This window comes from Sciurus vulgaris, assembly GCF_902686455.1.
Source record: "Sciurus vulgaris genome assembly, chromosome: 4".
Classification (NCBI taxonomy): domain Eukaryota; kingdom Metazoa; phylum Chordata; class Mammalia; order Rodentia; family Sciuridae; genus Sciurus; species Sciurus vulgaris.
Genome location: NC_136464.1, coordinates 27,360,134 through 27,385,000, shown reverse-complemented (window position 1 = coordinate 27,385,000; position 24,867 = coordinate 27,360,134). Strand labels below are relative to the sequence as shown.

General features: G+C 40.2%; 1 protein-coding gene across 4 annotated transcripts in view; it reads right to left on the bottom strand.

Annotated features, from left to right (window-relative positions):
* FBXW4 (F-box and WD repeat domain containing 4) overlaps positions 1 to 22,543 on the bottom strand; it is an 82,185-nt gene extending 59,642 nt beyond the window's left edge. Inside the window, exons 1-4 of one of the 4 annotated variants that reach the window (XM_079137952.1) lie at positions 21,763 to 22,541; positions 4,408 to 4,507; positions 1,346 to 1,527; positions 765 to 897 (exon numbers count right to left, since the gene is read on the bottom strand). In XM_079137952.1, coding sequence (XP_078994078.1) covers positions 765 to 897; positions 1,346 to 1,527; positions 4,408 to 4,507; positions 21,763 to 22,538 — 1,191 coding nt within the window. In that variant the 5' untranslated portion in view covers positions 22,539 to 22,541. Of the gene's footprint in view, positions 1 to 764; positions 898 to 1,345; positions 1,532 to 4,407; positions 4,508 to 9,032; positions 9,124 to 21,762 lie in introns of those variants that run through there. The other 3 variants (XM_079137955.1, XM_079137954.1, XM_079137953.1) reach the window with 3 other exon arrangements.
* Between the last annotated feature and the right edge of the window lie 2,324 nt (positions 22,544 to 24,867).

Sequence of the window (24,867 nt, the reverse complement as noted above, 5' to 3'; positions counted from 1 at the left end):
CAAGGAAGATACTCCTGGGCCTCCTACACACCACCAACTTAATTATCAGCAAAGTTCCTACAGCAGCCTCAAAGAACCAGGCCCCTTTCCTGGCTAGGGCTGCTGGACATGGGCATGGAGAACTTTTCTGTCTCATTAGGAGGGGCCAATTTGACCCAGATATGGATAAGCTGATTCCATAAAGCAAGGTTTACACTGTTTATCAGCCTCATTCTTTTATGCATTGGTGGGTGGCTGTGAACCAGGCATTTGGCAATGACACAACAAACAACACTCTCATCGTCTCTACTGCTTACCAACCACATCACTCTCCAGAGAAGCAGTAAAAACACATTTTAATTATCAGCCTGATTGCTTTTAGACAAGGTAGTGAAAAATTAACCTCCCTAAATAGAGAGCAAGCAAAAGTAGGGAGATTTTAAAATAAAATATTGGGGTTAGAACTCAACCCACAAACTTGAGGAAACAGCTCAGAAAGGAAAAGCTGGCCAGGCCCTGTTTTTGAGTTCACGCCACATTTCAAGTGAGTGGCAAGTTTCCCAGCCACTGTCCACTCCTTTCCTAGGCCAGCTGGCAGGGACACAGCCTGGCATGGCAAGCTGTGCACCAGAGGCACATAAGTGAGTTCTTTATTGTATCATTTCTCCCCTGCCCCCAACCAGTGCTCTCAGCCAATCCTGGGACTCAAGGCTCTATCCACCCTCTCCACCCCACTCCCCAAAGACAGGAAGGAATAACAGTACATAAGGGGGAGACCACCTCACCTTGGCCGTCCTGTCCCTGGAACCACTCACAATGATGCCCCCTTTGCAGTCCACACAGTTCACCTCCTGTTCATGAGCCGAGTACTTGACAGTGAAGGTGCTGTGAATCTTATGGACACCAATCTTCCCATCTCTAGGAGAGAAATAAGGAGCCCATCCCCAAGAGTCAATTATTCTCTCCCTAGGAAGAGAATAAATCTATAAAAACAGTCCAAGTCTCCAGTGACTCCAAATTTGCTAAGTGTAAGGCAATTTGGTCCAAAAGGTGCTGAGCTTCTAGGTACCTTTACATCTTGCAGGACACTTGAGGCTGAATAGAACTAAGACTTAAAATAAATTTCACCCTGGCAAGTATCAAAACCAGCTTCGCTCTGCATTAAAAGTTCTTCCTGTTTTCCTTCTCCAGCTAACCCTATTAACTGCTTTTGGTAAATCTCTGCTTTAAATGGAAAAAAACCACCAGCCCTTCTCCTGGTATCCCTCTTTGTCCCTTTGGAGTCGTGGTGGGAAGTCAGAGGCAGGCACAAGTTCCCCAAAGAATATTACAGAAGCGGGTGGAAGGAGAAACCTGTAGCACTTACCCTCCTGCACTGATAATATGTGAGTTGGCCAGCACAAAGTGACAAACATCCTCATCATGCCCAGCGAAGACTCCCAAGGGTCGACGATTCAAGCTGGCACCATCTGGGCGGAACTTGTAGGCCAGGATGAAATTAGCTTGGGATATGTACAGAGAATCATCCTCTAGCTGCATCCAGGGCATCTGACTACAGAAATGGAAAAGAACATGTAGGGCTCATCAAGATACAGCATGAAAACCTGACTTCATTTTTTAAAGAGACCAATCCCCTACCTACCAAGGACAGCTTGCAAGGCTTAGAGTTCACACCTTAATTCCCATTTCAAAATTGCCCAGCCCTTAGCTACACATAGAAAATCAGAGTGAGCTTTGTGGTGACCTAACCTTTGGACCTTTTTTCTTCTTTGTAGCACTGAGGATCAAATCCAGGGCCTATGCATGCTAGGCAAATACTCTACCAGCCCTTTTTGGACTTTCTGAAAGAGTCATAATTGCAAGAAAGACCAACTAAATCTCTCTTTTAATTGGGGAAGGCTAAATATTTGAATTATGGGCTACCTGGATTTCTCATGAGTAGGCAGAACTTATAAGATTAAAAGGTAGATGTAGCTCAGTTGGTAGAGTGCTTGCCTCACAAGCACAAGGCCCTGGGTTCAATCACCAGCACTGCCAGCAAGGGGTGGGGGGTGGGGAAAGATTAAAAGATTGAGTGGTAGGTAGAGTCAAAATATCTTCCAGTCAAGTGAAGTAACTTTCTTTCAGTCCTGCAGTCAGGTAAAGCAACTTTCATCCTGCATCCTCACTGATGTATAAGTGGTAAGTTTCAAGGTTCCGACTCTCACATATGCCTCTTTCCTAATAGGTGAAGTAGGTGTTATGGAGAAAGGAGAAGAGTGAGCCCTAAGAAGCCCCAGTCCTTTGTCCTATGAGAACAAAGGACAAGGTAAAGCAAATTTATAAGTGAAAGTAATAAAGTCATTCAGAAAAGGATGCTGATGTATTGATATACACTAGATCCTCTGAGAGATATCTACATTGCTGAACTGAAGGTAAATATGGTGATGAGAAACAGCTTCAGAGGTCAGCGAGATTTCAGAGGCTCTAAGTCAGTTCTCATAGCGACTGATAAAAGAAATCTACAAATAGCTAGAGTTCCTCTCCAATCTGCGGGAGGAAGAAAGGTTAGAGGCCACAGGCCAGTCCCATGGCACAGAGTGAGCCTTAAGAAGAAAGAAGACTCTGCCAGATACTAAGTTTTCTGGTGGGAACTAAGGCCCTTTCCAAGGTAGCTATCCCATCTGTACTATCCTACCTTGAGGTCTTAGAGCTACCAGGTCCCAAGAAAAGCACAGGGACAGCTGAGTCATCCCCATGTACAGACACTATCTCCCACTGCCAAGCCTGTCTGAGCAAACTGGGCTGTTTCTTCCCCAGGTTCCTTAAAACAAGCGTCATGGGAATGTGGAAAAGTTCTGCAAATTGACTTGATGGGCCATTAAATGTAGCTTGGACCTGGTAGTAACTGAGTTTCTGCTCATGAGGATTTTATAAGCGTGTGCATATATTACATGGAACATGTGTAGACTGTGTATAAATGCTTGCATTCTCATTCATTATGCACATTCCCCTTCAATATTCTTTGCATGAGTGTGTGGCCCACTCGAGTAGGCAGCAAACAGAGGAGGCTGGAATTCATGTGCTTTAGAGCCATCTGGTAAACAGCATTTGCCTAGGACAAGACACCAGGTTCATGCCAGGTGAACAGTGGAGAATCCCAGGGCAGCCTGGTAACCATCCTATGTGTTTATTTGCCAAACTGCTAGAAACTAGCCCAAAAGACAATGTCAGGGACAAAACCTTGATAGAGAAATAAACTCTACTCTCTGGGGTTTCTTTTTGTTGTTGTTTTATTTTGTTTTTCAGTACTGGAAATGGAACCCAGGGACACTCTACCACTGAGCTACATCCCCAGACTTCTTTTTTTTTATTTTTGAGACAGAGTCTCACTAAATTACTAAGGTTGACCTTGAAGTTGAGATCCTCCTAGAGCAGTCTCCAAAATCGCTGGGATTACAGACATGTGCTACCATGCCTGGCATACTCTCATGGTTGAGAAGTAAGAAAGTCAAAAGATACAAGTGGGAAGCAAAGGATAAGTTCTTCATTTCCCATAGCTTCTTGACTATCACCACTACTGTATAAGTCCAGCAGCTGATGCCAGTGAACCAAGCAAGGGAGAGGATCACCAGGTACCAAAATCTGCCTGCATCTATCAGCACAGGGAAAAAGTTAGCTCAAAATGAGGACTCATGACATTTCCTACCCATTGCCATCAATCAACAAGAAGCACTTTTTTTGGCAGGCAATCAAATAATAACTGAAATAATTTAGCACTGACAGAGCATAAAATTTGTGACATTAGCAGTGCCACAGCCACCATCTAAATTTTCTGGCACCTTTTCTAAGTTCTATTTTCCATAATATATACACCCAATCATTTAGATCCCATTTTGCCTTTTAATAATACAGAGGAGATGGGTCTAGAGATGTAGCTCTGTGGCAGAGCACTTGCTTAGGATGCACAAAGCCCAAGGTTTAATTCCTAGAACTTAACAAAAAAAAAAAAAAAAAGGTGCAAGAGAATGCTAAAGGAAGCCAAGAGTGAAGAAGTAACTCCCTAAAATGAAAAATTTAAAGAAAATAATTGTAAAACAAGATAGATTTGTACACTGGCTTCATTTACGCCTTTTGATGAAGTAAATTGAACAGAGGTTCCTTCTGAGAATCAGAGGTAATTTTTATTTTCTTTTTTGTACTTTTCCAATTACTTTTCAAACTTCTACAATAAACATTTTTTGTAATCATAAAATATGGAATTTGTTAACAAAGTACATTTATTATGTGAAATGTGAAAACAAGTTGTCCCTCTGCTGCACCCTTTGTGCTATTCAAAGGATCACCACTACCATCCCACCCAAGATAGCCCCCATGATGTTATATTCAGTTTTTCAGTTTTAATTATGTCCTTCGGTCCCAGGAAGATTTAAAAGAGTGAAAGGCTACTTGCCTGCACCTCCACTTCAGCAGAATCCCCTCTCGGCAGCGCCCCAGCCTCCAGTTCTGGGACACCTTCACCCGTTCCTTCACTGGGACATTGCTCATCCTATGTCCAAACAAAACAGAGAATCCAGTCACTGCAACTCATTGCCAAGAAGAGAAGATTCTATGGGCTTATTAGCAGACTCAAGACTTGGGAACATTCAGAAAATAATAAAATGTAAGTAAAGGGAGTAGAAGACCAGGAAGGCCTAATTCTCTCTCCATACTTAAGATAACCAAGAAAGTCAAGAAAAGCCTACCCTTTAAACTACTGAAAACATCTATAGTGATGCCAAAGCAATCTAAGAGAGAACAGATGACAAATAATGTTGGAATTCCTCAGTATCCGTATGGGGGAGAAAAAAAAAAAAGAATCATGACTCCTATCTCACACCAAACAGGAAAAAAAAAAAAAAAAAAAAAACATAGATCATAAACCTAAACATAAAATCTAAAACTATAAAGCTATCAGGTGAGCAAGTTTTTTTATGACACAGAAAGCAATAACAAAAGAAAAATATAATACATTAGATTTTATCAAAATTAAAAACTTGTGCTCACCAAAACAAATACCCAAAACTATAGTCTGGGAGAAAAGATTCACAAAAGGTTTATCTGAAAAAGCACTTGTATCCAGATGAAGAAATCCTCTCTGCATATGTTTATATATATTTTAAAAGACCCACAGGGTGTTTCCTACATTGGTGGTAGATGGTACAATCATTTGGGGAAAATATCTGGCAGTTCATTATAAATCTAAACATACACCTATTCCTGAACTAGTAATTACCCAGGAGAAACAAAAATAAAAAATAAAAATGCACATACATAGATGAAAGGTTAACAATGCAAAAGCAAGCCACTCTCCTAATACCTGGCCAAGATTCTCCTTCCTTTCTAGAAGCAACTACACACAAACTGTAGATGCATATATACTAGAGTGCATATAATCCTGTATCTATCCCATTTTAATTAAAAAAAAAAAGTAGTACACTATCCTTCCATCACTTTCTTCATATAATAATATATCCTGAGAGTCATTCCATAGCAATACATTTAGATCTGTCTCATTTTAACAGTTAAATAGAATTCCTTGTTTGATTTAATCATAATTTATTTCATCGGCCACCTACTTACTGATATTTAAACTATTTCCAGACTTCTGCCATTATAAACAAACATTACAAACAACATTTGTACCTTTGTTTACATATAGAGAAAAATATTAGAAATGGCATTGATGGGTCAGAGGAAACTGTACATTTTCTATTCTGGTAGATGCTGACAAATTGTCATCCAAAACAAGACAAACCAACTTTCACTTTCAATAGCATATTAAGTTTTTTAAAAGTACACAAAGTTCCCTTAGCTCAGCTTCCCCTAATGTTACAGTATTTTTTTTTTAGTTGTAGATGGACATAATACCTTTATTTCATTTATTTATTTTTATGTAGTGCTGAGGATCAAACCTAACGCATCACATGTGCTAGGCAAGCACTCTCCACTGAGCTACATACAACTCCAATGTTAACATGTTATATAACTATTTGCACATTTATCAAATTAATACTAGTACATTATTGAAGCATTTAACAAAGTTTGGATTTTATTCAGAGTTCACCAATTTCTTCACTAATGTCTTTTTCTGTTCCAGGATCCAATCTAGGATTCCACATTGTAATTAGTCACCATATGTCCTTAGTCTCTTCTGGCCTAAATCAGTGTTCTAGTCTTTCCTTATTATTCACAATACTAAAAAATATCTTTGTACTTCTAATAAGTAAAAAAATACTTACTTCCTCTCTGCTTAAACATGTATTTTATAATTGTGAAAAAGACTGAATATCTGGTCATGTGTTTAAACACCATTAGTACCCGGCTGGCAATCTGGGTCAGTGGTAGAGCACTGGCCTAGCATGTGTGAGCCCTGGGTTCAATCCCCAGTACTACAAACAAAAACAAAACAAAATTTTAAAAGCCATTAGTATTTCTTCTGAGAAATACTTGTACATTGTAAACTTTTTTCTCATTTATCATTTTTTTCACTTATAGTATTATATCTATTCAGGACATTAATTTTTGTTGTCATTTTGTTGTTGTTGTTGTTCCAGGATTGACCCAGGGACACTAGCCACTGCGTCACATCCCCAACCGTTTTACTTTTCTTTTTCTTGTTTTTTTAATTGGTTGTCAATAGACGTAATACCTGTATCTTTATTTATTTGTTATGTGGAGCTGAGGATCGAACCCAGTGTTGGGCAAGTGCTCACCACTGAGCCACAACCCCAGACCCAAGACCTTTTTACTTTTTGAGACAGGGTCTCCCCTAAGTTCCTTAGGCCCTCACTAGGTTGCTGAGGCTGTCCTTGAACTTGTGATTCCTCTCTGCCTTAGCCTCCCGAGTCACTGGATTACAGGAACACGTCACCCACACCAGGCTCAGTTATTGATAGAGGGATTATGCTTCCTTTATTCCTAGCTCTGCTCAATTATAAGACATTAGAAATAGGCAATGAGCAAATGGTCTCTGATTTTTAAAAAAGAAAGCCAGAAATGGCCTAAACTGATATGAAATTAACATATAAAAAAGCAAAATTTCAAATGAAAAAAAGAAATCACTACTTAATTAGTTGCTGTTGAGTCTGTGTAGCATATTGCTGACTTTATTAGAAGAAAGGGAGAAAGGGAAAAAGAATATACGTGTCAAAAAAGAACACTGGAATGATATATTCTAAAATAATAATAGTTAACTGTGGATAGCCAACTTCAGGTGTCTTTATTTTCTTCTTTATGCTTTTCTGTATTTCCCAATTTTTCTATAATATAACATTTAAGAGGAAATTATTCCTTAAAATAATAGGGGTGGGGCTAGAGTTGTAGCTTAATGGTAGAACGCTTGCCTAGCACATGTGACGCACTAGGTTCACACCTCAGCACCACATAAAAATAAATAAAATAAAGGTATTGTGTCCATCTACAACTAAAAATATAAAATAATAATAATAGGGGTGTAGCTCAGTAGTAGAACATGCTTAGCATGTGAGACATCCTTGGTTAATTCCCGGCAACAAAAAATAATAATAGATACTATTGATAAATCTGGACATTCATTGCCAAGTGTGGAGGCACACACCTATAACCCCAGCCACTCAGGAGGCTGAGATGGAAGAATTTCAAGTTTGAGGCTAGCCTGAGCAACTCAGCAAGACCCTACCTATCTCAAAACAGAATAAAAAGGACTAGGGATGTAGTCCAGTAGTAGAGCACTCTTAGGCTCAATGGTTCAATCCTAGTACCACAAATCATACTATAATGTAATAAATTTGAAACAATGAAAGTCAATTTAAAAGTTTAGACAAAAATGAAATACATATTCTCCAAAAACACAGAGACCATTTCCTGTTTATACAACCAATAGAAATGTATCGATTATAAAGCTCAACTTTGATTCTATCAAATTTTAAATACTGCATAGAGGCGGGGGCAGGGGGTGGAAACAATGAAAAAAAAACCTACAGAGTAAGGGAAAATAACAACATTACAGATACAAGTTTAATCTCTAAAACTTCAGGGAGCTGATAAAAATGTATCAAGAAAACACCCTGTCTCCAGTACCCAGTCATCCATGTCCAGCAGAGGCTTTAGAATAGTCACTTGGTGTTCACATAACAAAATGCTGGGGAAAATATCCCATAATACTAGTTTACAGACATACACCTTAAAACAAGTATTAAAGTACAGTCTCAGGTTGGGGCTACAGCTCAGTGGTTGAGTGCTTGCCTAGCACATATGAGGTCCTGGGTTCAATCCTCAGGACCACATAAAAACAAATAACTAGGGCTGGGGAGATAGCTCAGTTGGTAGAGTGATTGCTTGCCTTGCAAGCACAAGGCCCTGAGTTCGATCCCCAGTACTGCAAAAAAATAATTAATAAATAATAAATAAAGGTATTGTGTCCATCTACAACTAAAAAATATATTTAAAAAAAAAGTACAGTCTCACATCAAATAGGTGGAAAGACTCACCTAGCTCTTGGTGTTATAAAAGGTTTAGGTTTAATTCCATATCAGTGGTGGCACATTTAACTGGTCCCATCTTTGAGAAAGGAATGCTAAGATAAAAGTCATTAAACGATTGCTTCTGATCTAGCATTCTGACTTTGAGCACAACTTCACAAAAAAATAATTCAAAAGAAAAAATACATTTTTGTAAAGATATTTATAGCTGCAGTAATATATTATACCTTAAATCTGGAAACTGCCCAAAAGCCTGTTTGTGGAGAATGGCATTCTAATTCAATGGAATATACTGCCACCAGAAACGACAAATGTGAGAAATGCAAAACATTTTGAAAACAACTACTGTGTAGCAACTAATGGTAATTTTAAAACTAATTCAAATTTATAAAGGTAGAAGTAAGGAGACATTATATAAATTATGTTTCCATAAATAACAAGATCAGAAGATGTAAACAAATGGTGCTTTAGGACAATAATTGCTGACAGTTATATCAATTAAGTAAAGTTATGGATAAAGCACAGAAGGCAGGCTCAAGAAACTGGAATCTATCCCACTTGTTTGTTACACACCTCCAAGTAACTAACTTCTCTAATTGTCCATTTCTTCGCCTATGAAATGAAGATAATATTTCACACAATTGTAGTGTTTTAAAGATGACACCTAAAACAAAGTAAAGGTATGAATTACTTCAAAAGAGGTTAATTATTTTTACATAAATACAAATAAATGTAGTAGTTAATATCCACTAATGGTATCATCACTAAAGTGATGCTAATAATCATTTTTTTCTTCAATTAACTTAGTTGTAACTTTCAGAAATTTTTCCTCTTGTAGCAAACATTTCATCTTTTAGGTTGGATGGTTAGAACTGGGCATATATATGTTAAGGCAAATCTTTCAATGAATTCTCCCAATGGATGAATATGGTCCCTGGTTTCACTTGACTAAGAGCAGCTACACTGCCAGATGGAGCGAGAACCTGGGACAGAAAGAGAATTGACAGGATGGACCAAAAGAACTTTCTTACTGAAAAAGAATAGATTGCCCTGCCAATTCATATCTGCAAATCCCTCCTGGATGTAAAAAGAAAGGTTCTTTATAGTTACACGTCTTCTCTTGAGTTTGGTCTAAACGAATGGGTAAAGATGAAACTAAAAATGGAATATTCTGGATTGTAGCAGGAAGACAGCAGGGGAGAAAGAATTCACATATTTCCTGAATTAGGATAAGGACAACATTTTTCTCATCTCCCTGGTCACTTAACTGCCATTTGGTGACACTTTACTAAGGCTCAAAGTACTCCCCTGAGGGTTTGATCACAGCAGCAAGAAACTTTCAAAGTTGAACTTTAGAAGCTGCTACCAAACAGCAGGTGCAGGCATCCTCTCCCAAGGAGAATGCGATAATCAAATACTTGGCTTTAGTTCCTCAAATCAAATTTTGACTTAGGAAAAAATCAATCCATTTGGTTTTGACTTGAGAAAGAATTATTCCATTTGACTTTTGACTTGGTTAAAAGCACTTAACAATTCAGTTTTCTCATTCTTTTTGCCAGTTGTCCTTGATGGTTAGTTCCCTGAGCCATAAGCAAATTGCATTATATTCTTATTGGCTTAAGCACCCAAAAATCAGGAGGAATTTAAAAAAAAAAAAAAAAAAAGTCTTCTTTCTTTGAAAACAGGTATCTCTCTTTCTAACCGGGAACCTGTCTCGTTCAAAGGGAAACTAAAAAAAAAAAATCCCTGAGGATATGCAGGTGCCCTTGGGATTCTGTAAGATCCTGGACCCCACCCTGAAATGGCCCCTGGCTAGCCATTTCCCTCATATAGTTACTGATGTAAAGTGAGGGTGCTCCCCTCAAAAGGATTATTAGTGCCCTGTAAATAAGTTTCCCTAAGGCTGTTAATGCACAGAGGAATCTCTAACCTGGCTATGGGCCTGACTGAAGTGCCATTTTCCTAGCCCTCCCTCTCTTGCCTCAGGCTCCTTTTTTCACTGGGCCCCCTCTCTCTCAGCTTTCCAACCTAGTCACCATTAGAGTTTGACTGCATTCCCGGGTGCCTGGCCTATTTTAAACAACAACAATACAACATGCACCCACAGTAAGTTATCTGGCCCCTTAAAATCTTGGCAAGTGAGTCCAGAGGATCATAAATCAATCTAGGCAGTTATCTAGAATGCCTTTCATTTCCCTTCTCCTCACTCACACTCCAAAACTAAAAGCAAATAAATAAACTTAGCCTGAAGAATAGTGGCTAGGAAAAGCAGGGAGAAATATGGATATATCAGAGAGGTCTTAAGTCTAGTAATCTCTAAGATCAGAAAACTCCTGGAACACAGATCAATTTCCTTCCCTGCCCATCTTTTTTTATTTTATTTATTTATTTTTGGTACCAGGGGTGATTGAACCCAGGGGCACTCAACCACTAAGCCACATCCCCAGCGCGCCCCCTCCCCTTTTTTGAGACAAATTCTTGCTAAGTTGCTTAGGATCTCGTTAAATTACTAAGACTGGCTTTGAACTTGCGATCCTCCTGCCTCAGCCTCCTAAGCCACTGGGATTTCAGGCAAGTGCCACCACACCTGGCTCCCCTGCTTCTTCATGAAGCTTGATTCTCCTTGATACCACCAACACTGCCTAATAGTATGACTGTCACAACTGTCATAAGTCTAACTGCCTGCCAACTTGGGACTCAGGGAAGGAAGGTACAAGTGTAGAATAAGGCCATGTCAAGGGGCACTGGTCTGAGCAAAATCATGCTTGGGGGATTGCGATTTTAACAGCTTTTTTTTTTTCTTTTTAACTTCCTCTCTCTTCAGAAAGCAGATTTCTCCCCATATTGCCTGTACCCACTACTTCTACCAATACTGAGAATCTGACTTTAGTGTACAAGTATTTAAGCAGCCCAAGATGAGAAACTTTTAACTCTTCTTTTATGCTTGTATTAGACTAAATCTATTGACTTTGAAGTCTATTGTAACTAAGTCTGATTGAATTTAAAAAAAAAAATCAATGAAAATAAATTAATGGTGTTAAAATGCTAGCCATTCTGCTAAGGAATAGGAAATAGCCCCAACACCCAGGGTAAACTGAGAATGTAGGGAACATGTAGGGGAAAGGGCCATGCATAGGAGGACACAAAGCTGATTGGTTGACCCACACCTCCCTTGAAAGGCTCTCAAATGTCAACCCCCTTTATCCATCAATCTTATGTTCCATGTTCCACACTATGCAACTGGACTCCAGCCAAGCCACTTCTCTATATTCTCCTGTATCCACACCTTCACTTATATGGCTAGCACCAGTCTACTTACATTTCTAACAGGGCTTGCTGTCCTCCTCTGGGAACTAGTCAAATTCATTCATTCTTCAAGATCAAGCTAAAGCTTCTACTTCCCTGACTCCTCCAAACATTCCTTTCCATGTCACTAAATTTTGAGATGGACACTACCAGAAAACTAGGCATTGCTAGCTTTTCACAGCCATACATCTTTTTTGTCCAATTTAGTCATAACTCCATAGAATCAAATCTTACACAACTTAGTACTTCTAAAAGTGGCTTTCAATTAGCATTCTGAGGATGAGTGGTAAACTGGGAACCCTTACTGTGTGCCATCAGATTTCAAACAATTTATAGAATTGATTTTTTTTCATTCAATGATACACACTATTATGGGAATTTCTGACAGACACAAAGACAAAATGTGACCCATGAAACAATTTACTGCAAATAAGAGGAAGAGTGCGTGTTCAGAGGAACAGGTATGAACTTTGCCCCAAAGGATATAAGAGAATAAGGTCAGAACAGTAAACAGTTCTATTCAATAGTAACACACTAGAGGGAGAACAAGTAAACTATGTAAATAATCATGTACAAAATTTAAAATTTTCTGAAACTTGCTTTTTTAAAAAAGAACTTTCACCTTTAATCTTTTAATGTACTATCAAAAATTCTACCATCATTAGAAGGGAGACCATGAGTAGAGAGGACCAAGAGGGAGAGAATGGGGAAGTACTGAAGAATGAAATCTACAAAACTATGTATGTCCATGTGTGAATATAACACAATGAATCCCACTTATGTATATAATTATAGTGCACTAATTAAAAAGGTAATAATAATCCAGGCACAGTGGTGCATGCCTGCAATCCCAGTGGCAACTCAGGAGGCTGAGGCAGGAGGATCACAAGTTCAAGACCAGCCTAAGCAACTTAGCGAGGTACTCAGGAATTTAGCAAGACACTGTCTTAAAATAAAAAATAAATAAAAATAAAAAGGACTGGTGGGCTGGGGTTGTGGCTCAGTGGTAGAGTGCTTGCCCATTGTGTGTGAGGCACTAGGTTCAGTTCTCAGCACCACATATAAATAAATAAAATAAAAGTCAGGGCTGTGATTGTAGCTCAGTGGTAGACTGTTTGCCTAGCATGCATGAGGCACTGGGTTCAATCCTGAGCACATATAAAAATAAATAAAATAAAGGTACTATGTCCATCTACAACCAAAAAAAATTAAAAAGAGTCCATTGACTATATATATATATATATATATATATATTTTTTTTTTTTTTTTTTTTTTTTTTTTTTTTTAAGGACTGGGGATATAGCTCAGTGGTAACTTGCCCTTGGGTTTAATCTCTAGTACTACTACTACTACTGCTGCTACTAATAAAAATAATAAAGGAGATCAGTAAATCAGTAGAGTAAAATAAGTAAATCAAGGGAAGGGAAAAGGGGAGAGAAAGGGAAGGTACTAGGAAATGAAATTGATCAAATTATGTACATGTACAAATATAGCATAATGAATCCCATAATAAATCACAGTACTATGTATAATTATAAAAATAAAATAAAAATAAAATTCCAACATCATACAAGTTTGTCTTAGACATAAAAAGTGAGAACCATGGTCCTAGCAGAATAGGTATTTTAATAAACACTGCTTAGGAACTGCTTAAGCAAGAGTTCTCAAAATAATGAATATCCCTTTGGCAAGTCACACTTCTAACAATACCGGTAGCTCTAAAGGCTCTCTCTTAAAAGGTATACTGTAATACACCACATCTCCAAGAATTAAACCAAGGAGCCAGGTATGGTGGTACTCGCCTGTAATCCCAACACTGGGGGACTGAGTCAGAAAGATTGCAAGCTCAAGGTCAGCCTGGGCAACTTTGAAATCCTGTTTCAAAATTAAATTAATTGATTGATTAATTTAAAAGGATGAGCATTTAGCTCAGTGGTAGAGAGACCCTGGGTTTAATCACAAGTACTGTCTCAAAAAATTTTTTTTTCAACCAAAACCTCCAAATTCTTATGCTAGAGAGGCTCAGGGAAGGAATCTAAGCATATAAAAAAAAAAAAAAAATCTAAGAACATAAAGTCTCTTAGTAAGGGATCCACATGTCAAAGCTGTCAAAGCAGTTTCAGAGGCACTGGGCATAACCTTGGTCCTTTATATGTATGAGTCTAAGATTTAGAGTTGGGCCATGTTCACATTCTTTTCCTCCTGCTATTGGCCAGGGACTAATTTGCAAGCACTTGACCAGTGTGTATGTGACAGATGTTAAGTGATAATAAACAAGGGAAAATTTATGATCAAAACATTGTGGACAATGCTGGCTAAAACAAAATGGAGCAAGTCCCTCTACCATGGGACTTCTCAGTGCCTTTAATTTACCAGTGGGTACTGTGATCCCCAGATGAGGGGATGTGGTATAGTATTTCCACATTCATTTGGTTACAGAATTACTTTTTTAAGAATCCCACAATATAACTCTCAGAAAGTCTGATCTAGCACCTTCTGAGAATAAACAATAGCAAGAAAGATGCCACTTTTTGTGAATAGGCTCCCCTCTGAGTCATGAATTAGGCACCCAGAATTAGACTTTGTTCTCTTACGTTCAAAGTGACTTTTCCCTGGACTCCCCTCTGAAATGTGAGGAATAATTACACTGCTCTGCTTCCCAGAGTTTTTTAAAATTGTTTTTAATCTTAAAACTGAGTTCCATATTAATCACCAAAACAGGTTCTGACCCCAAGTGGCCAAACTTCAAAATCCCTAGTGTCTACCCAACCTGGATGAAGGGATGGAGAGAACATGAACCAGACGCCACCCAGCCAGTTTTCACATCTCTAGTTTCTAGGCTACTGTGATAAAGTCAAACTACAGCCAAGATGAGGGATGAAGAAGAGCTTCTCCCAGCAATGCACTTCTGGAGGGAACCCCCTCTGAACACACACCACCCATGTCTGAATCTTGATTCATCTTTTCAATAGGAACTTTCTAAAGAAAAATTCAAAGAAATGGGAGGTCAAGATTGGAACTACAGGTAAGAAGAAAAAGTACTCAGACTACTTTTCCTTTCTCTAAAGACAGGAACTCATTACAGTTAGTGAGCAAGGGAAATATCATTCCTTTCAGTGAAAACAGCTTTCCAGGAAAAGTATCTCAACATATATACTATAAAACAATTTAATTTCCCTGTCCCATCACCTGCCACCCCGTCCCCATCCCCCCAAAAAACCTCACAGATTGTGGATTTCCTCTCATTCTTGGCAGAGTTACCAGAAGAAATATAATACCCCCTTCGGACTGCTCCCAACAGCTGCTGGAACAAGAGGGGGGAGATGGGGGTATCCCTCCAAAGCTGCCTCTAAAAATGACCATTCCCTCTTCCAAACCATGCAGCCAGTGAGCATAAGACTTCTCTTTCTGTGCTTTCTTAAAGTAAGGGGAAACCACAACGATAATAATGTCCACAGTTCAAAATATTTATCTCCGGCCCATTTGTTCTCAGTTTGACTCAAACTGCAGCTTATGTACATTCCATTTCTTCCTTTCCTTTATTTCTTTGCAAACAGGTATTTTTTATTTATCTGTTTAATACACCAATTTCCAAGTTAGGCTTCTTATCAAATTCCTGTTCAATATAAGTTCCTTCTCTGACCACCTACCCCAATATCACACATCTGTGCACACACAAGTTCCCTTCAGGGCAAGAGACTTGAAAGACAAAAGTCTAGGAATAAATTCAGGAGGGCTCTCTGTACCCCTTTATCCCTTACCCAGTGTCATCATACACATGCTCTTCAACTCTGTCTAGAAAAGCCCATTGCCAGGCAAGAGGGAGACATCCAGTGAAGCTTCAGCCTCTCAGTTGAGACCACCAACAAAGTTCATGAATGTCAACTGGGGGCAGAGGCAATATCTCTCTCTGCCAAGGAGAAACTCTGTAGAACCTACAGCACCATTCCCCAAAGGTGACGGCTGGGGTTGAGTGAAGACCGTGAAAACTGTACAAGAGCCAGGGGGAGAAAATATAATGTAAGGAATTATTTGGAATCAGGGGTGGGAGAAGGCGGAGGGATGAACTGGCTGACCCCAAATGTCTTTTCCATCTCTAACTCCTATGATTCTTTGACCTCCAATTTTGTGCTGTGGACAAGGAATGGAAAGTCAACAGACGTGGTGATGTTTTGAAAGAGCCTGGCAGTCTGCTCTTGTCATTTAGTAGCCTTTGCATGTATTTTTTAAGGTGTCTCCAAGCCCTGTCTTCATTTCACAGTTGTCACCTTTCTCAGCAATTTGAGCTCATGTCAAATACCAAAAAAGAAGGTGAAAAAGAAAGAATGTGCTGGCAATTAATTGTGTGCTAAAGAGGAGCAGGCACAAGGGCCTATTGGGTGGCCCAGACTTCCAGGGAGGGCAGTGTGGACAGTTTGGAGAAAATGAAGAACTGATGTAAGTTAAGACAAGGAAGCCAACCCTCTAGTAAGAGGTCAAATCTTCCTCATGAGTGTCACATTCAATTTTAAATACAACTTGAGTATTCACATGATTTGGCATTCATACACATATTAATTAGCATATCATCTTGCTTCTGTTGGTTACAACTGGCATTCCATCTGAATCCCATTCAAACCTGAGCAGGATCACGGAACAGAAAGGACTTTCCTCAAAAGTAAACCAAATCTTTGTATTCTCAACCTTTTCTGATGGTTAACATACCTGAGAAAAAGTCTGAAAAATCTGTCCCTGTAAATGGGGTGGTGGTGTCAGTTTTCACTAAGAGTTAAAAACCCAATTTTCTCCTCCCATTTTTTTTCCTCATCTTAACTGTAAAAATATACCAGAACCTGGCCTCAAGAAGTCTACCTGAATTTCTCCCTGTTCCATGGTTAGAAATTAGGACCAGAAACTAACTGAAGGCTAGGTCAAACCACAGTTAAGGTTAATTTATTACACAAAGGTAATTCTTCTCTAATCAAACACTTAAAAAATTATGTTGAAAAAAAAAACCTGTATGCCTACACAGCAACCTGTCAGCTGAATTTCAGCAGCTCAAACACAATCTTTACCTAAGATGAAGGTTCTAGACACAGAAAATTAAGCTATGGAGTACTGAAATACTTTCAAATATTCCTTTCCAATATGAATTCATATTGCTGATTGTGAAGATTGTGGGTTTTTCCATGCTTCTGCCTTGAAAGCTAGGAATACCCTACCACCACTATGAAATTTTACTACACTGAAAAGGACACAGGCAGCTTCTGCATTCCTGCTGTCTTGGAAAAGGTGCTTCCATTCTTCCAGTTTCCACTTGAAGGTAATGACTGTACTAAACCATTTCCTGCTTCTACAGGTGCATTTTTTATTTTGAGCATGTAAACAGAACCCTACTTTTATTAACTCCCAGAGCCATTAAAAATAAAGTCTTTCCAAAATGGTTGAAGACAATATATCTATATATGAAGTCTTTCAATGAACCAGAGACAAAGTGACTCTCCCTGATTAAGTCAGAAAAGGCAAGGAGAAAGCCTGAGCTACTCTGAGTTGCTAATTGTTCTCTGAAAAATACAGTTTAGGCTTCATGTGTAAACCAGTCATCAATGGCCTCTCCATTCAGAGTTAAGAAAAGAAACATTAAGCTTTCTGGGTGCCCTCCCCCCAAAAATGCTCTTAGGTGCAATCATTTTAAAACAAACAAACACACACTGCTTATCTGTGTCTATCTCAACCACTCTGGATGTTAATCATCACTGAAATAGATACCCCTGGTCCCCAGCCTCAAAGAGCTCCAAGGCTGTAGGATCCCGCAGGAGGAATGAGTGTGCGTGCCAGGGCAAACACCTCAGGAGCCTCACCCTCAAACACCTATTGTTAATTCCAGGCAAATCTATCACAGGCAAATGCAAGAGAACACCCAGGTACTACTCACAGGGTATTTAAAATAGAATTGCTATTTGAAAATGTGTAGCACTTAATTAGGGAGGAAGGAGATCAAGTAAATTTTCTTTAACACAGGAATGGCAAAAGTATTTTTCTTAACATATACATACCCTTACATATGCACAGATATACTCTTATTTTTCAGTATCAGAATTTGCAGAAAGCACCTTTGCTCTTCATTGGTCATACCCTCTACTTTTTGCATTCAACCTGCATTTTATACTGACAGTTGAATTCCACTGTTTTGTCCCTCTACACTGAAGTAGGCTAGTTTTACTTCTACTCTTTGGGGATAACTTAAAAGATTATTGAATGAAACATTGCTTTTTATTTATTATATTCAAGATCTTTCTATTCCCTCAGGCTTCATAAAGCCTTCAAACAAAGCTGATTTTAAATCAGATGACTGACTCACTCATATCTGTGTCCCCTTTAAAAAAAAAATGCTCAGGATACCTATTAGCGTTCACTGTTTGGGCAAGAGGCCTAAAGGGAAGCAAATTATTTGTTTGTGGTTTTAAAGTGGCCCAAATGCCTTCAAGCACAAGTATAAGACCATTAACAAATCACAAGGAACCAAAGCAGTTCATCTTACTCAACAAAGCTATGATCAGTTAGAAGAGTCAAACTGAACAGGGCTTGCCCTGGGCCGGAAGGTCAGTAAACCTTAGCAGTTTGTGTTCTGAGAATCAGGAGGCTCTTAAGCAGTGAGCACAGGGCACAGATTGGGCTGTTACATTTGTGAAAACATTTAGGGCAGGTGAGAGAAACTAAGGAGAGTGAGATTTTTAGGCAGCACCTCCAAACCATAACCATCCCCATTTTTGCCATACACAGACTGACTATAGGAGAAGCCAAGCAAATAAAAAAGTTCTGTTTTACAACAATTTATTGAGTGCCTATTATGTGAACATGATGCTAGCCAGCACGTGACACTGAAGCCTCATTTTACTGGGTAATGTTATTCCCATTCCTTATAGATGATAAAACTCAGATCCAGTGAGGTTTTGTGGCTTCTGATAAAAATTAGGTTTTGTGCTATATTTATAAAACCATCTTACGTCTTCATCTTTGGGCAGTAAATTAGTAGCATCCCTGCACTATCCACATAGTTGTACTCTTGCTGTACTTTGGGCCAAGGTTCCATGATGTCCTAAGAGGATTGGGGTGCAAGCCTTCTCTCTCCAGGGATGGCAATCACCTCTCTTAGTGGTTCATTAAGTCTGCAGCTGTCCAGAAGCAGACCACACTGGCAAACACCCTCTCCACCTGCTGTAACACACATAACTTCTCCCCGCAACCCAGAAAAACGAGCAGTGACCCTGCTCTTTATCAAGTGCTGTAGCAAAACAAGCTCCCTGGAAGGCAGGTGATACCTCATGCTAGGACACAGGCAAGAAATCAAAACACACATGTCTAAAAACCAGCAAAGTCATAATGAGATCTGGTAGTCTCAAAGCACCTTACACTATAAACTTGTTTTCATTTTCATTTTGATATTATTCCCATTATCAGAACACAGACTTATTCCTCCTAAGTCTCTTATAGAACATTTGAAAGGAAAATAAACACCAATTCCTTCCTTCATTCAGTCTCTGTAAGGTGCAACAGAAAGCCAAACTTTGCTTTGGTTGGTTAGCTTGGGTTCCAGTCATTTTAACTAACTTCTCTCGTAGGTCAACTGATAATATTCTTTGAAAAAGTCACTCTAGACCAGGTGCAGTGGCGCATGCCTGTAATCCCAGAGACTTGGGAGGCTAAGGCAGGAGGATCGAGAGTTCAAAGCCAGCCTCAGCAATGGTAAGACCCTAAGCAACTCAGTGAGAACCTGTCTCTAAACAAAATAGAAAATAGGGCTCAGTATGTGATCCAGTGGTCAAATGCCCCTGAGTTCATTCCCCAGTACCCGCCCAAAAAAAGGTTACTATGATAAGAAAGGATGGGGGGGAACTATTTTTGACAAGATGCCCCTGCCTAAAAAACCCCCAAGGGATAATTATCATCAACAAGATCATAATAGAACAGAAAGAGTTAAGCAAAATGATCAGGTTCAAAATTTATAGTAATCCTGTATATCAATCATACTCTGCTAGAAACACACTGAAAAAAGAGACGGCATTTGCAACAAAAATCAAATGTATAAGATCTTAGAAACCCAAGAATAACAACAGATATGCAAGAACTTTATAGTGAAAATCTGCAAAAATACTTGAAAAGGCACAGAATTTTTTTGGGGGGGGATGAGGAATTGAGTAGATATGAAGATGTGACACACACATAAATTCAACAAGTATAATATAACAGATATAAGACTCCATCAAAAAAGCAACAATATTTAAAGTGGTATGGAAATGGAAAAATATGAGAAAAAAACAGAGGATTCACATATAAATCAAATATACCTGCATACATATATATGTAGACACACATGCAAACTTAATAAATGCCAAAGTAAATTTTCCAAAACAGAGAGAGAAAAGTTAATATAGGATGCAGTGACAACTAAAGAACTATTTGTGGGGGAAGGGAAAGTAAGCTGAATTCACTTCTTGCACCAAAACAAAAGTGATACTGATGAAATCAAAGTGTTAACTACTTAAAAATCAAGTTATAAGAAAGCCAGTGGGAAATCAAAAGGATTTATCAGGTCTGTGCAGAATTACAAATTTTCAATTTCGGGGGGAAAAAAAAGAAAAAAATCATAAGAATGGCAGATTCTAATAATGTATAAAACTTCTCTAAGACAAAACCAGTAAAGTAAAAAGAATTGTCTGGAAAAAAATTTTTGCACCAAAGATGATAGACTAGAGTTTAATATTTGTGATCCAGACTCAAAATTTATAAGAAAAACATCAAGACCCCAATAATAAATTGTCAAAAAGTTAGATTAGAAGAGACAACCTCACATGTGAAACAAACAAGTGGGAAGATATTTATCCTTGCCAGTGATTAAAAGAGATACAAAATATCAAATTGGACATACCGTCATATAAACACAGAAGTTTTTTTTTTAAATTCTCACATGAAATTGATTTAGTCATTCTTTGTTGGTATACTGTAACTTGGTCCAATGCCTTTGCAAGTCATAACCTTTGATCCAATAATGCCTATCCTGAGATATTTATTCTAAGAAACTAATTCGAAATGACAAATGTATGGTATGGTGTGTGGCACCTCAATAAAGCTGTTACCCAAAAATGCATTAAATTATTCATTAGGCACCTATCCTGTTAGGATCAGTAAGATAGACACTATGGGGGAGGTGCAACTGAAAAAATTTAAATGGAATTGGTTATGTTTTTTAAAAACTTTCTTTAACGTTATTCTACTATAATTGTATAGAGTAAGTACAATCTGAAAGCTTTTACTCCAATTCCATACATTTTTTTCCCCTTCCTATATTTAACAGTTTAACTATTCAGTAAAGTTTTTCATTTTCAAGTCTCAGATGCTACCCAAACAGGCCAAACCACAATACCTAGGCCGTGTCCTAATCCAGCCTCCTGCCTCAAGCAAGCACCCTTTTTTGGGTCCTTCTGCCTGTATCAAGTCATATGTTGACAGTGTAACTAAGTGCTTTCTAATAAATAGTATCTGAGTCCTGAAACCTAACTACCTTTAGAAGAGAGTGGGGAAGATGAACATCCACAAAACCATTTTAATAGACCACTTAGGGGACCTGGGTCCTCGACCTGGACTGGAGAAGTCGTCCAAAGCGTGACGGGCCACCGGTCCTAGGTGCCCTAGGCTGAGGAACCCGGGCAGTCAAGGTCCGCGGAAGCCACAATTAAAAGCTGACGCGAGTGCTTAAGATGGGTAATTGCAAAGAGCGCCCTATGGGGAGGGTGCTAACTGAGGGATACTCTTGGGGGGACTTCCTCGGTGAGGACCTTGGACAGGAGAGACACTGGATCCCCGAAGGTGTTCGGGGAGGGGTCTCGACGGAGGCCGGGTCTGGGCCTCGGAATTCGGGGTGCGACACGGCCCCGGGCCGACCAGGCCGCGGCGCCCCGCCCTTTCCCGGGATGCTGGCCGGCCCGGGGCGGGGAGCGGGCGGCGAGCGGACGCTTACAGGTCGGTGCCGAGCCGCGTGAAGCCGGAGTTGAGCGAGGCCCGCGCTATCCGGCGCCAGAGCAGGTCGCAGCTGGTGAAGCGCCGCAGCCAGCGGCACACCTGCGCCAGGCGGCCGAGGGCCCGCATGTCCAGGTAGGAGCAGATGAGCAGCAGCAGCTCCTCCGGCAGGCGCCAGAGCGCTGGCCCCGCAGCCGGCCGGGCAGCGGGCTCCCGAGCCGCCGCTTCCTCCTCGGCCGCCGCCGCCATGGCCGCCCCTGTCCCTGCGATGCCGCCCCAAGCCTGACCCCCTTGTCCCTGTGCTTTTCCCGGCCTGGCATCCTCCCGCCGTCCAGTCCTGACTCTCCGTTCCTCCTCTTTCCCATCATGTCTTCCTTGTGCCTCCTTCCCGGCCCCTACGCTCCCCTCATCTCCCTTCACGATGCTTCTCGCCTCTTCCTCCACGCTTCCGCCTGCCTCTGAGTCCTGTCCCGGGCCTGCCCCAGCTTCTGCCTCCGTCCCCGACCCCGCTGCCTCCTGCGCCTTCTGCAGCCCGGGCTTCCCTTCCAGCCCGCTTCCTCTTCCGCCTTGCCCTGCTCCCGCTTTTCCCTTCCCCTTCCTTCGCTTCCCCCGCACGACCCTCGCTTCCTGCAGTTCCCTCGTCTCCCCGCCCTCGCCCGGCCCGCTGTTGCCGGGGATCCCCGAGCGGCCCTGGCTGCCCATGAGCGGCCGCGGGGCCGGCCCAACGCAGAGCCGAGGCCGAGCCACCGCCGCCGCCCCGGGAGGAGGCGACACCATGTCGGGCCGGGTCACATGGGGCGGCGCGGGCTGAGGCCTAGACCCGCCCCTCACACCTGCGGCGGTGGAGCTACTTCGGGGTGCTGGCCGGGGCTCTGGTATCCCCATCCCCAGGGCCGCCGGGAGCACTTAGTGGAAGCACATGCATTCAGTCAAGCTCGTTCTGAGGCTCGCTGAAAGGCCCCATCCACGACCATAAGGGAGCCCCCGCCTTCAGGAAGCATCAAGTTGGAGCCCCTGCCCTCAAGCAGCGCATAGTTGGTCCCCTCTCAGAATATTTCTTTTCCCCAGGTGATACTTTCTCTTGGCAGGCCACATACCCGAGCCCCAGGAAACTGCAGCCCTAGAATTTGGCAGGTTCCATTGCAGTTACTGGAGTTCTCACAGAGGATGTGAACCAAGGTCCTAGCAGTGAACTTGTATCATTAGACACATTTTGGGAGGTTGCAATCTACTAGATCCGGAAATGGCAGAGCTAGGGCTTCTTATTAGACCCAACCCAAGTGCAAGTTGATCACCCAAGGTCACTCAGGATCCCATTCCTGTATCACCAATTCCATTCACATGGCATCAGTCTGAAGAGAGATCTACTGAGACCTAGTTCCAGACCTGTCCTGTTCAAAGCAGTCCTCTCTGATCACACATGGCTACTGAGCATTTGAAATGTGACTAGTTCAAATTGAAGTGTGCTCTAAGTGCATGAAATACAAACCAGATTTTGAAGACTTATACAAGAGAAAGAATGCGAAATAGCATTAATAATTTTATATTTATTATATAGTAAAGTGTTAATATTTCAGACATATTGGGCTAAATACAATATAATTTAATGTAAATGCTAGAAATTTTAAAATTATACATATGACTTGCATTTGTGACCCAAGTTATTGGGTTTGTCTGTTTTTTTTTTTTTTTTTTTTTTTTTCCCTGAGTTATTTTTCTATGAGGTAGCACTGGGTTACACAGTAAGACCTGGAAGAGTGGAGGAAGATGACTCTGTACCCCCAATCAATATTTGATAGAAGGACTTAATGGACATCTTAATACCCATTTTCATGGAGCAGGAATGAATGAAAATTCAATTCTGAAAATGATTCATCTAGCATAGCCAAAAAGAGACCAGGGGAATCTGCAGCATTGTGTTACAGAAGAATCATGTAACAAGGTCAGACCGGAATCTGGCTTTGCCCTAGACTTTTTGATCTTAGCAAAACAACAACAAAAAACCCCACCTATCTTGGCCTTTTAGTGTTCTTAGTCTACAGTGGAGATAATACCTCTGCCTTACTTTCGGAGGATAAATGAGATGATCCCTGTAAAATGCTTTGAACTCCTTGAAGAAAATTCTCAGTAACAGTTACAGGTCAAATCCTGTTACACACACACACACACACACACACACACACACACACACACACACACAAATAAAGGCTTTGTAAGAAAATGATTTCCAAACTGTAAGCAGTGGTTTATTAAGAGCAATATTTGCTACATTTCAATATAACCAAAGAATTTAGAGCATCTTTTAAAGATCATTACAAAGAAATTGACTTATTCTTAGGTATCAGACTATTCAAAGGCTACTGGGGTAGGAACAGTGCAAATTGAGAAGTCTTCATCAATTCAACATTTTTTTTTTTTTTATCTTGCTCCATCTGTGTATTGTGAGGCACTCTGGAAGGAAGACAGAAATGAACATACCATATGGTTCTTGTGTTTTGTGTGCATATTTGTGTTGACATGTTTGTAACTTCTTTGTCAACTTTTTCAACCCTTGTTTGCACATAGTAAAGCTGAGTAGTTCATCCACATTGGTTATACCTAGTTTTTAGTGGAGAGTTAAAGCCACAAAAATACAATTATTTAATTAACCCAATATAAATTGTCAGGATTAAAATCCACAAACAAGTATAATTAACCCTTTATTCCACATTGCCTTCATTGGTGGAGAAATTAAACCATCATTTTAAAATGTTAAATCACTGTGCTATACCCAGGCTACAGATCAGATGAACTACTTAGTCTAGAATTTATTTAATGATCTCCAAAATGAGTCATAGTACTGCATGCCGCAATGGTGCACACTTGTAATCCCAGTGATCTGGGAGGCTGAGGCAGGAAGATTACAGGTTCAAGGCCAGCCTCAGCAACTTAGTGAGGACCTGTTTCAAAATGAAAAATACAAAGGCCTGAGGATGTGACTCAGTGGTAAAGCACCCCTGGGTTCAATCCCCAGTACCTAAGTAAATAAATAAATAAATAAGTAAAAGTACTCACTACACAGGAAGAAAGGCAAAGTCAAAATAAAAAATTAACAAATATTCTATTA